Source organism: Equus quagga, chromosome 7, assembly GCF_021613505.1.
Source record: "Equus quagga isolate Etosha38 chromosome 7, UCLA_HA_Equagga_1.0, whole genome shotgun sequence".
Taxonomy (NCBI): Eukaryota; Metazoa; Chordata; class Mammalia; order Perissodactyla; family Equidae; genus Equus; species Equus quagga.
Genome location: NC_060273.1, coordinates 18988833 through 19002369, shown reverse-complemented (window position 1 = coordinate 19002369; position 13537 = coordinate 18988833). Strand labels below are relative to the sequence as shown.

The following is a 13537-nucleotide window of genomic DNA, read 5'->3' as shown; positions in this document are numbered from 1 at the left end:
AACAGAGAGATGTTAATGACAACTCCAGATTTTAGAAGGCAAAAATTTTAAAATGGAGGCTCTGCTGTCAGAAATGATCATAATAGGACAAGGGGTTAGATGTTCCTATCACGCTTTAGGAAAGAAAATAGGGGGCAACTTTGCAGAGGGCCCACTAGCCCATCAGTCACCAACTTACCATAAGCCAGCTCATCTTCAACAGAAGTCAGTTGTATGTTACAAGCTAGTTATGAAAATACATTTCACACCTTCTGCCAAAAAATGTTTTTCCACCTACTTTTTCCCTTACACTTTATTCTATTTTCTCCCAGCCTTCTGCTTCCTCTTTTTCTATCTGTTTGCCGACTCCTCTTTTTTTTCCTCCTCCCTGTCCTCCTACACCTAGATTAATCACCAAAGCCAGTCTAGCACTACATAATAGAAAGTCACTGGTAACCCTCAAAATTGTAATTTCAGCAAATAGTAGAGATGAAAACCTAATTACAGCAAAAATAGGTAAGAGCAGAGTCGGGGGTTCGGATCAGTTTTTCAAAAACTTTGGCAATGATATGAAGAGGAAAAAAATGAAGTTTTTTGGATTATTTTTAAAATAAGAAAGGCTAGTACATATTTGCAGCTAGAAAAGGGGATAAAGAACAAACATATCAGAGAAGATAATAATAGATGGTGTAACAGACAGAGGCTAGCTCACACTTAAAGGCAGTCTATATCTGCAAATAGTGTTGTAGTTAAATAAAACTGACACATCCATAACATGGAATCCTCTCCAGCTGTAAAACAGATAAAGAAGGTCTCCATGTTCTGGTATCAAAGGATCTGGAAGGTGTATAGTTAATCGGGAAAGAAACTAAGGTTCAGTATACTATCTTTTGTGTTAAAAGCGGGGAGGGGCCGGCCCCGTGGCCTAGTGGTTGGGTTCGCGCACTCTGCTTCAGCGGCCCAGGGTTTTGCCAGTTTGGATCCTGGATGCGGACCTAGCACCACTCATCAAGCCATGCTGAGGCGGTGTCCCACACAGCACAAGCAGAGGCACTTACAACTAGAATATACAACTATGTACGGGGGGCTTTGGGGAAGAGAAGAATAAGAAAAAAACCCCACAAAGATTGGCAACAGATGTTAGCTCAAGTGGCAATCTCTTAAAAAAGGGGGGAGAGATAAGACTATATATCCCCAAGTGCTTGTATTTGCATAAATAAATTCTGGAAGTACACACCCACAAATAAAAGCACCTATTTGTGACAAGACTATGAGGAGAAAAGAAGAGTCAGGGTGGCAGCAACAGTGTGTATTTCTAGACAGTATTTCATTTTGAATCATAAAGCATAGGCAAAAGGCTTAACTTTAGAGACACAGACGGTAGTGAAGAGTCAGCATCTTCCTCTTAAGAACGGGAAATAGGAAAATAGGATATAAAGAGGTAGCAGTGAAGATCCAGATACACAGTGTGGATCTCTTCAAAAAGTAGGAGGTTGAGCTTGAAGGGGGCTTCCAGTGGTCCTATAATCTGAGCAATACAATAATGCTAGTAAAGGATTATAACTCACTGAAAAAAGTAAGAATCCGTGAGTCTCTACTGATATTAATAAATGAATGGATGAATGCATAGGGTAAAGGGACAGATCTTACAGGAGAATGTCAACTAATGTAGAAAGAATGACAGACTTAGAAAATCACTATTTGGCAATTCATTGATTCAGGCAAGAATCTTGATGAGAAACAAGTTACTTACATAGTCTCAAAGTTCTCCCAACAATATAATTATCAATTATGAAGGGAAAAATACTAACTGTACAGTGACAAACTCTGCATAGACCACCTTAACCCAGCAGTTGAAGTTACTGCCACCAGGAATGGGGTAGACGGGCATCATGCACCTCTGCTGTGACACACTAATCACATGCAACATCGGTCTACCAACAATCCATACCCGAATCTAATCAAGAGGAAACATCAAATACAGACTGAGGGACATTCTACCAAGTAACTGGCCTGTACTCTTTAAAAAATATCAAGGTCTTCAAACACTAAGGCTGAGAAACTGTCCCAGAATGCAGGTGACCAAACAAACATGAAAACTAAATGCAACCTGTGTTCCTGGATTGAATCTCTGACCAGAAAAGTTTTTTTATTTGCTTTAAAAGACATTATTGAGACAACTGGCAAAATGTGACTAAGGTCTGCAGACTCACTATTAGGACGGCACCAATACTACTTTCCCAATTTCGATAATGGTACTGTAGTTACTAAGAAAATGTCTTTGATTTTAGGTAATAAATATTTCTTTTTAAGGGTTAAAGGGACATATATCTCCAAGTTAATCTCAAATGGTTCAGAAAAAAACAGTATGTTTATAAAAAGAGAAAAGAATAAAGCAAATGTCGTGAAATGTTAACATTTGAAGAATATTCAAGAATTCTTTGTTCTATTCTTGCAAAATTTCTCTAAGTCTGAAATTATCTTAAAATAAAAAGCTCCTATTGAGGACAGTTGGTGAGATTAGAAATTTGAGAGAACACACACCCCACTAGAATGAAAGAAGCACTCTATAATTTACAAAGTACTCTGAGATAGCATCCATTTTGAAGCCACAACCTCGAAACAGAGAACTGACGTTATTCCCATTTGACATTTAAAGAAACCAAGGATCAGAAAGTCTAAGTGACTTGTATGGTCTGACCCCAAATTCCATTTGCTAAACTACCCTCCTAAATTCGACTCCTTTTTTGAGGCTTAATTACTAGTTCCTTCATGATTCTTTCCAACACATACAAAACCTCACCCTTGACCTCTAATTAAACAATCCTCATTTTCTAACTATTTCAGATGTTAAACTCACTTTTCCAAATAGGACTAATTACTGCTCTGGGGACAAAAACCAGTTCTACTACTATGTATTCTCCAGCATTGGGCACTCCAATTAAATGCCAATCCCTGCTTCCTTGCCTCTACTAACACGCTAACCCCATCATCACCACCAAACATGCACTCTCTTCACTCTTACTTCTACCCACATTCTACTTTTTTAAGGACCAGTGGAAATCTATTCTAACAACCATTTCCTGGCAGCACAGCATACAGCTAAGGGCTCTGACTCCAATGCCAAGGAGAAGTGGGCTTTAATCTCAACTCCACTACCTACTTGTGCAAGCAACTTGTTTAATTCTCTAAAGTCTCCAACTCCTCGTTTACAAAGAGGTCTCCCTCAAATTGTACCTCCCTCAAAGGGCTGTTGTGAAGATCAAATTAGGTAATGCAGAGGAAGTGCTTAACAGATGCACATACTGAGTGTATACTAAATGGTAGCTACAAGAGACTAGGTACAAAACAGCGCACTGGGCTAAGGTTAAGGTTGCCACAAAGAAGGGAGAGCACGCAGTAAAAAATGGAATCGACATATTTCTTAGAAGGAATATCATCAAGAAGACAAGAGATAAGTGCTGGCGAGGACAGGCGGAAAGGGAATCTGTGTGTGCTGTTGGTGGGACTGTAAATTGGTTCACCTACTATGGAAAACAGAATGGAGGTTCCTCAAAAAATTAAAAATACAACTACCAATGATCTAGCAATCCCACTTCTGGGTATATATCTAAAGGAAATGAAAACAGAGTATCAAAAACTCATACCTGCACTCCCATGTTTATTATAGCATTCTTCACAATAGCCAAAATATAGAAATAACCTAAGTGTCCATCAATAGATGAAAATGTGTTTTCTTATATCTATATACACACACAGGGATATTACTCAGCTATGAGAAAGAAAGAAATTCTGCCATTTGTGAGAACATGAACGGACTTTGAGGGCACTATGCTAAGTGAAATAAGTCAGAGAGAAACACAAATACTGTGTGATATCATTTATATGCAGACCCTAAAAAAGCTGAACTTGTAGAAACGGAGAGTAGAATGGTGATTACCAGGGGCTGGAGGGTGGTGGAATTGGGGAGATGTTGTTAAAGGGTACCAACTTGCAACTAGAAGAGGAATAAGTTCTGCAGATCTAATGCAAACAATAGTGATTATAGTCAACAATACTACATTATATACTTTAAAGTTGCAAACAGACTAGATCTTAAATGCTCTCCACAAAAAAGAAATGATAATTATGTGACACAATAGAGGTGTTACCTAATGCTTCAGTGGTAATCATACTGCAATATATAAATGTATCAAATCAGCATGTTGTATACCTTAAACTTTCACAAAGTTAGATGTCAATTATATCTCAACAAAAATTAAACACACCACACAAGGGCAGCACACTAACTGCTGAGGGGTGGGGAGGGAACTGATTTTACTTGTCAATCATACCTTAACAAAGCTGGAAAAAAATTAAAAAGAAAAAATGAAAATGGAACTGAATATACAAAAATAATTATTATAGCACAATGCAGAATGAAGTAGATGCCAAACCAACAGCTAAAGAACCTAAATTCCAGATTCCAAACCAGACCAAATCAGGTACCATGTACCAAAAGAAGGCAAAGACACAAGAGAAAACTACAGATCAATAACCCTTGTGAATACAGACACAAAAATCCGCAAACAAAAGACTAATAAATCAAATCTAGGAACATATAAAAAGGACTATACACCATGTCCAAGTGGGATTTATCCAAGGAATGCAAGGTTGGTTTAACACACGAAAATCAATCAATGTAATACAACATATTAATAGAACAAAGGACAAAAGCTACATGATGATCTCAACAGACACAGAAAAAGCATTTGACAAAATCCAACACTCTTTCATGACAAGACGAAAACACTCAAACTAGGAATAGAAGGAAATGTCCTTAATCTGATAAAGGCCATCTACAAAAAGCCCACAGTTCACATCATACTAAATGGTTAAGACTGAATGCTTTTCGGGGCTGGCCCCGTGGCCAAGTGGTTAAGTTTGCGTGCTCCACTGCAGGCGGCCCAGTGTTTCGTTGGTTCGAATCCTGGGCGCGGACATGACACTGCTCATCAAACCACACTGAGGCAGCGTCCCACATGCCACAACTAGAAGGACCCACAACGAAGACTATACAACTATGTACCGGGGGGCTTTGGGGAGAAAAAGGAAAAAATAAAATCTTTAAAAAAAAAAAAAAAAAGACTGAATGCTTTTCCTCTAAGATTAGAAAGAAGACAACGTCTGCTCTTGCCCCTTCTATTCAACATTGTACTATAGGTTCTAGTCAGAAAAATTAGGTAGGAAAAATAAATAAAAGGCACCAAGACTGGAAAGGAAGTTATAAAACTATCTCTATTCACAGACATGATCTTATACATAAAATGTCCTGAGGAAGACACATACACACAAAGACTATTAGAAATAATAAACGAGTTTAGCACAGCTGAAGGATACAGGATCAACATACAAAAATCAACTGGCTGATATGCTACAATATGGATGAACCTCGAGGATACTGTATCAAGTGAAATAAGCCAGTCACAAAAGGACAAATACTCTATGATTCCACTTAGCTGGGGTACATAAGGACAAAGTAGGATGGTGGCTGCCAGGGCTTGAAAGGAGAATGGAGAGTCATTGTCTAATAGGTACAGAGTTTCAGTTTTGCAAGATGAAAAAAGTTGCAGAGATGGATGGTGGTGATAGTGGCACAAACTGTGAAAGTGCTTAATAATCACTGAAATGTATACTCAAAAATGGTTAAGATGGTAAACTGGACATATAAACTTAAAACTTTTGTGCTTCAAGGGACAACATCAAGAAAGTGATAAAACCCAATGTTACTGTAATTAAAAAAAATTAAAAATTAAAAAAGAAAATAGAAAGTGAAAAGGCAACCCACAGAATGGGAGAAAATATTTGTAAACCATGTGTCTAATAAAGGACTTCTATCTAGAATACATAAAGAATTCTTCCAACTCAACAATAAAAAAAATAACCAAATTTTTTAAATGGGCACAGGATTTGAAAAAAGATATCACCAAATCAGATACACAAATGGCCAATAAGCACATAAAGATGCTCAACATCATTAGTCACTAGGGAAATGCAAATCAAAACCACAATGAGATACCACTTCCTACCCACTAAGATAACTACAATAAAAAAGAACAGTAACAAGTGTTGGTGAGGATGTGGAGAAAACAGAACACTCATACATTGCTGGTGGGAATGTAAAATGGTGCAGCTGCTTTGGAAACAGTCTGGCAGTTGCTCAAAAAGTTAAGGAGTATTACCATATGCCCCAGCAATTACACTCCAAGGTATATACCCAAGAGAAGTGAAAACCTATGCCCACACAAACACTTGTACACAAATGCTCATAACATCATTATTCATAATAGGCCCAAAGTGAAAACAAACCTAATGCCCATCAACTGATAACTGAATGAACAAAATGTGGTATAGCTATACAATGGAATATTTTTCACCCATAAAAAAAAAACAAGTATGGATATATGCTACAACATGGATGAACCTTGAAAACATGCTAAGTGAAAAAAGCAAGACACAAAAGGCCACACATTGCATGATTCCATTTATATGAAATGTCAAGAATAGGCAAATCCACAGAGACAGTCCAGATTAGTGGTTGCCAGGGGCTGTGGGGAGGGGTGAATGGGAAGTGATTGTTAATAGATATGGGTTTTTTTTTTTGAGGTGGGGGGATAAAAATGTTCTGGAATCAGATAGTTATGATGATTGCACAACTCTGTGAAGGTACTAAAAACCACCAAATTGTCTACTTTTAAAAGGGTGAATTTTATGGTATGTGAATTTTATCTCAATAAAGCCGTTTTTAAAAAATTGAAGGAACCTTCAGAGAAGAAGCTGAGGATAGGGCAAGAGGTAGAGGGGATAAAACTAAAGAGATAAGCTGAGCACAGACAAGTCTTTGCGCTTAAATTTCAGTCACTGGGGAGCCAGCAAACAGTTCTAAGAAATAGTGAGTGGCAGGCTCAGAACTGTTACTTGAGGATGATTAACCTGCAGCAGTATAAAGAATGCACATTTATGTCCCTTTCTATCTTTACATGGTAAGATTCTCACTTATATGCCTCATGTTGCCTAGGGATTCACAAGTAGAATATTAAGTAAAACATATTCCTCTGACATCCTTTGTATAGGCAGTTATCCAACAGCTGTAATGCTTAAAGATATATTTAAAATCAGTGCATACTTCAGCACCACACAGCACTATTTCCTTGTGTTTCAGGGGGATTCTTCAAAAGAATAAGAGAAAGAAGGGACCGAAGTCACCAAAACAGAGATGTCAAAATTATAAAAGCATTCAGTGTCACTGCAGCAAGCTGCACGACAAATGCTAGCTGACTCAAAACCACCAGGAAGAACAGCGAAACAAGCGACTCGGCTTAATCTTGTTTGTTATTATACAAAATCCAATCAATTGCTGTTTGCAGAAAATATCTTCTAAGGTTCAAAGTATAAAATTCCTTAACCAGGTTTCAATCTGTTTTGAACATTCCACTTGAAACGGAAGTCAGCTGAGTCATCATCACATAACATACTACTGCTGAAAATTCAAAATGCTTTTCCCTAGTTACAAGAGTAGAAAGGCTGGGATTTCTGCTTCATAGCCAACTCACATACACAACATGCAAATCATTTTAAAAATAAGACCACCTTCATAGGAAATTTAAACTATATTTCTTTTCAGAGTTTTTTTATTTTATGCCACAGTCAATGTTACTTTCTCTCTTTTGAATCTTGAAATCTCCTTTTTATTGATATTATTTCACTCCTCTGACATCCTCCCTATAACACAGTTTCTTAATCTTTGAAATCTGATCAATGCTAAGGACCATCTTTCTTAAAGCACACAATGCAATTTTTCAAAGTACTTCATACCATCTATGGTCACTCTGTGGAATCCAGGATGAGAACCCCTGTTTTGGTGGCACAATGCCACTCTAACTTCAATGGGGCATTCTTTGTAAAAACATGTATCACAAGCCCAGGATATGTGTTTCATTTTCTTAGCAGGGTTACCAGTTTATCACTGATGAAAGCTGAAAACAAGCAACTTTTATGTCTAACAATAAATCTTCAAAAAAGCTGCGATCATTACAATTGATCAATTTAAACATGAAGACCTGTAATTAGAAGACCTAGCAACCCTTTAAAATTTTATCTTAGTTTAAACTAATTGTTTGGCATATCCTAAAATGAAAGAAACATTAGTTAGTGTAAAGGCAAAAGTACTGGGTAAACTTCCTGTTAATTTGCTTAAAAATGGTGGGGGAGGGAGCCTGATGTGATGCCCTCAGAACAAACACATCACTTCTGTGACGTTCCTGCCAAAAAGGTTTAACCTGAATCTAATCATACAGAAATGATCAGACAAATCCAAATTGAAGCCTGCAGAAACTAGTCAGGACTATTCCAAAATGTCAACGTCACGAAAGGAGAAGAAAAGGATAAGGTATTGTTCCTGATGTAATGAAATTACAGGCAAGAAAACTAAACGCAACCCTGGATTAAGGAATTGAGGGATAAGAACAAACATCTGAAAAGATATTATTGAAACAGTTTGAATATGGATCGAATAGCATTGTAACAAAGTTAAAGTTCCCCGTGCGTAATAAGTTAACTGTCGTTATGGAGAATGCCTTTGTTCTTGGGAGATACAGGTTGTCTTCTTTAGGGGTGAAGTGGCATGATAAAAGAAATGTGGCAAAACACTAATCGGTAAACCCAGAGAGAGATACAGGTATTCTATGCACTATTCTTTCTACTTTGCTGATGGTTAGAATGATTTTTTAAAAATTTTAAATGGGAGGATATTTTCTTGATTTTGAGTGAGAGACTTCTCATAAGTGAGTCTGAGAAGAATACATACGGCACACGTCTGTTTTAACCTCTCCAGACTCGGCCAATACTTTTGAGGTTGTCATAAAACAGATCCGTAAAGGACTTTATACTTGCAGACGTACTTCTGATGCCAGAATTCACAAGAGATTATAGACTGATATTCAGATTTTTTAATCATGTTTATATTTAAGTTTACCACAGAGGGTTGTTACACACTTTAAAATTAAGCTTACAGTTTGTGATGCATTTATTTTATCAATTAATTTACCACACAGCTGCCAAATTAGGCTAGAAAGAAACTTACCGGTATGAATTTGCTGGCCTACAAACCACATCACAGGAAAGCAACAGAGAAGCTTAACAAAATCACAAGATCACTTTTTTTTTCAGATAAAGGTTGATGAACTGCAAGAGCCGGGTCCACCTTATCTGGAGAAAACTAATTCCCTGATTTACTCCTGTTGTCCCTAGTCTTTTCTTATTTAATAGCATTTGCCCCAGGCACAAGTGTCTCAGATAAAGCTGTCCCAGTTTAGATGCTACACTGTATGGTACTACATCATCTTTAACAACTTTTATTGTATAATGGCATTTAATAATTGAGTTTGGGAGAAAAAAGAATCAGCGTAACATGAAGCATGTAACTTCTGCTTTAGACAATATACCCTACATTACAGTAAATTCATTACTGGAGTAGGCACAAAATATGGTTAAGACCATTGTTCTTTATTTTCAGACCGGAGAAGTCAAAGTTATCTTTTTTCTATAGTGCAGTATAAAATAAAATACTGCATAGTTGGAAGAACCCTATAGTTAGAATCAAAAGGCCTGTCTGAATCCCAACTCTGTCACTTGTTAGAAGATATAACCTTGACTAAGTTACTGGATCTGTCTCAACCACAGTTTTCTCATTTGTAAAATGAATGGGGCAGACTACTGGCTGGTCTCTATTTAACATTATGGTCCAGCTCTAAATACTCAATGATTCTATAGCTTTGGCCTCCAAAATATTTTTTAAAATTAGATCAGTTGTGTTAGAAGAGATTTTTTACAACTGGAAAATGTAACATCATCTTCTCTACACAAACTCCTATTTCTGTTCTGACCTGTTCATAGGGTAGGTCAATCTCCCATTCACCCAAGACCCCTGTGTATCTGGACTCCTCTCACAACTAATCCCAGATTAGTTAGCTGCCAAATCCCAGATTCCACTTCCTCAGTATCTTCTAATGTCACCCTTTTCTGCCCCCACTTTAATTCAGGTCATGCCTAGATCACTAGTTGTTACTATTCTATCATATCACTACCCAACCCAAAACATCCAAGAGCTCCCCACTATCTAAAGATCTAGGCAAAAAGTCCTCAACCTGATATTCAAGAATCTCTACAGCTGTCCCCACCCTTATATGCCAATCCAACAGAACTACTCACTGTTATTTACAAATTCCCTGTACTTTCTGGATTTTGCGCCTTTATTTCTGCTGCTGTTCTTACACTACTCTCTTCTCTGCCTTTCAACACTGACTCCATTCTTTAAAGTTCAGTTCAATCGGTGATCACTCCCATGTAGACATTATAGTTCCCTCTTTTGCATGCCCAGGACACTGACATCAAGTAGCAATTTTAATGGCCAATAGTGAACTAAGAAAGATAGTTTACCTAGGGTGGTAAACTAATTTATCCCTTGTGCCAATTTTGTTTAAATGGCACTGGCTACCTGGCACACCGTCTTGAGGAGGATTTGCAGCTTAGCAGAGGAAAAGGAGAATCGCAATACATCTCTGACATTCAGAGATAGAGTTTCCAAACTGAGGGTCCACACAATGGGGTGTGAACTCCCATTAAAAGATGGTAAATTTAACATTTAAAGATTTCACGTTAAAAATCCAAATCTTTGGTTATCATCAGGAAATAGAAAGATTTAAAACAGTGGTTCTCAAGTGGGAGTGATTTTTGCCCTCCACGGGACATAGGGCATATGTGAAGATATTTTTGACTGTCAGAACTGAGTGGAGAGTCCTCAGACACTGCTGAGCATCCCACAATGCACAGACTTCACAATAATAAATTATCTAAACTGCAATGTCAACAGTGCCCAGGTTGAGAAACTCTAATCTAGAAAAATTGCACGTATCTGTGAGTTCAGCCTCCCCAAAGAGATTTTCAAATTTTTCAAGGTAAAGAACCATGCCTCTAGTAAGAGACAATACAATATAGTCCAAAGCTTGACAGCTCCTCCAATTAATTACCAGTGGCGTGGACTCCTAAAAGTTACCTAACCTCTTTGTGCCTCAAATTCTTCATCTGTAAAACAGGGATAATAATAATACCCACCTCAGAGTGTTCCAGGGACCAGATGAGTCCACGTAAAGTCTTCAGAAAAGAGCGTCAGGCAGATAGTAAACATTCAATAAATTTACCTGCTTCCGTTCTTCCCCTCCCTAGTGCCTAGTTTTGCATTTGGAACATGAAAGATGCTCAAGAAATGTTTACTAAATGAATACAGAATACTGCCTTGACTTCCTGGGGAGAGCACGAACGTGTAAAGTCAGACAGGCTCTTCTTATCTGGGAAAAAGGAAGCATGGAGCTAGAGAGAGTTGAAATGAAGCATTTGCCCATCTAATCACATCTCTCCCTCCTCAGAACACTTTTAACCTTTAGGAAATGTTCCCCTCTTATGGTTCTTAGCACACACTGCCTCGTAACCTCCTTGACAAGTATTTTTCTTTTTCGTTCCTTCTGATCAACTAAAGATCCTCAAGTATATGAAGGGGAGGGTATCTTCTTTTGACCCCTACATCATTTACCCTGTGTTATTTATTTAATACTTCTTAGTCTGCCTACTAGATTTCCGAGGCCTTTATGTGACTTCCTTTTATATAACCCAAGGGCCTACAGACTTAGCAACTGGCTGGCCCAAACCTCTCGTTTTATAGATTAGGCACAGAGAGGCTAAGTGATTTGCCAAGTCAAGGTCATATTGTAAGTGGCAGAGCCAGGGTTCAAACTCTGATACAGAAACCTCAAGCTCTATCCAACTGTAATAGCATATAAAAATTATACCTGTGGTAGAGACAATTTTTAATCAAGTCTCAGAATACCTCCATAGGAATTATACTGATATAGTTACCTGACAAAGCAAAAATAGAAGAAATAGACCCAAACTCCAAGCTCCTTGCGGCTAATGAAATTACACCTTAAAAACTCAACCTGTTTTCTTTAATGGTTTCATATCTTAACAAATCTTTAATAGCTTCTGACAACAAAACTTAGTTAAATGTCCAACGAACAGTAATTTAGTCAGTGATGTCAAGCTTAATTTCCTTTAAATAATGCCGTAATTACTCTAACAAAAAAATCTCTTATTTGGTAAGCCAATAACGCCCATCCTTCACTAACTGAATAGATTCTTTAATGATCACTTTAACAGATTAATAGCTATAAAACTCAAAAGACCAGCAATTTGGAATGATTCTATGTGGTGAAAAATATTCACATGATTTGATTTGTGAGTGTTAATAACCTCAACATAAACCTAAAAACAGTCACGAAGCACGAATTACATTAAGAACTGAGACAGGAGAAATTTCATTTTATTCTATCCTAGTGAAAGCTGCTCACTGATTAAATTAATCCAGAAGTTTCTCAGAGTGTCCCAGTATGATGCAAAAAAAAAAAAAAAAGGCGAATAAGAAAGGAAAAGACTGTAAGACAACATGAATGTGAAAAAGAGTTAAGTACAGTGCAATGCCCTGATGCTTAAGCAATTACAGCTCAATAACGCTGAACATTTCCATAAAGGCATCGTTTAAAAAACAAAAAAACTCCCTTTGTGGAGAAGATTTAAGTTACCAGTGCAAAAGCACTTAGGCCCCAAAGGAACGATAACCACTTACTGGGAACAGATTTTAATTATTTTACCAGCTGATAAAAAGAACACACACCGAACGTAGACACAAATGTAGTTTCAAAAGAAAACAAAACGCAGTTTATGCTTGGTGAAGTTCAAGGGCAAAACTGTTTCCAGTGCAACAGAACCCGGCCGACTACAATGTGTTGGAAAAAATGCGAACACATAGTATCTTTTTATAAAGGCAACAATTTGAGTTACAAAGTAATAACGGGGAAGCCAAAACAGTTTGACAGCCCGCCATAAGGGCGGCCTCAATCATGAGTCACACAATGCCTGCAACCATTTACAATAGTAATTAATACACAAGTCCCCTAATTAAATTCTAAAAGGCTGAGAATGCTTTAACTAAGTTTACAAGAATTGCTTTTCGCTGTTTTTTGCCCCCAAAGAAAGGAACACATGCGTAATTACGCATCTCCCCGCAATCGCTCCATGCAATATTCCCTCTGGCCTCTTCTGCCGAATGCCTGTCCCCTGCGTGCGAGAGAAAATGACACCGGGGAACTTCTAAACCCAGAAAGGGCGAACCAGAGTGGAAAGACACGATTCACGGGGCGACAGACGAAGAGCTCGCCCATCTTACCTGCTAAGATTCCTTTCTACGTCTTTGGTAGCTTTAGCTTCCAATTCTCTGGAACAAGAAAAAGAGAGAGAGAGATGCGCGTGAAACGGAGCTGCTGCGGCAGAGGCTCGCGCCGGGGCCGGATGGGGGGGGGGCGGAGGGGGGGCCGGGGGGGGCTCGCAAAGCTGCGGGGCTGCAGCCCGGACTGCGGGCGGCCCGCGCGGCCCCCGGCCCGGCCCCCGCGGCGCAGCGCGGCCCCTCCGG

General features: G+C 38.3%; 1 protein-coding gene across 7 annotated transcripts in view; it reads right to left on the bottom strand.

Annotated features, from left to right (window-relative positions):
• The window catches only part of TNRC6A (trinucleotide repeat containing adaptor 6A), a 101185-nt gene that overhangs the window by 86903 nt on the left and 745 nt on the right, over window positions 1–13537 (bottom strand). For all 7 annotated transcript variants that reach the window (XR_006889304.1, XM_046665722.1, XM_046665723.1 and 4 more), the window contains exon 2: window positions 13295–13342. Coding sequence is in view for 4 of the 7 variants with exons in the window: in XM_046665722.1 (XP_046521678.1) it covers window positions 13295–13342 (48 nt within the window). In the remaining 3 variants the exon portion in view is untranslated. The remainder of the gene's footprint in view (window positions 1–13294; window positions 13343–13537) is intronic.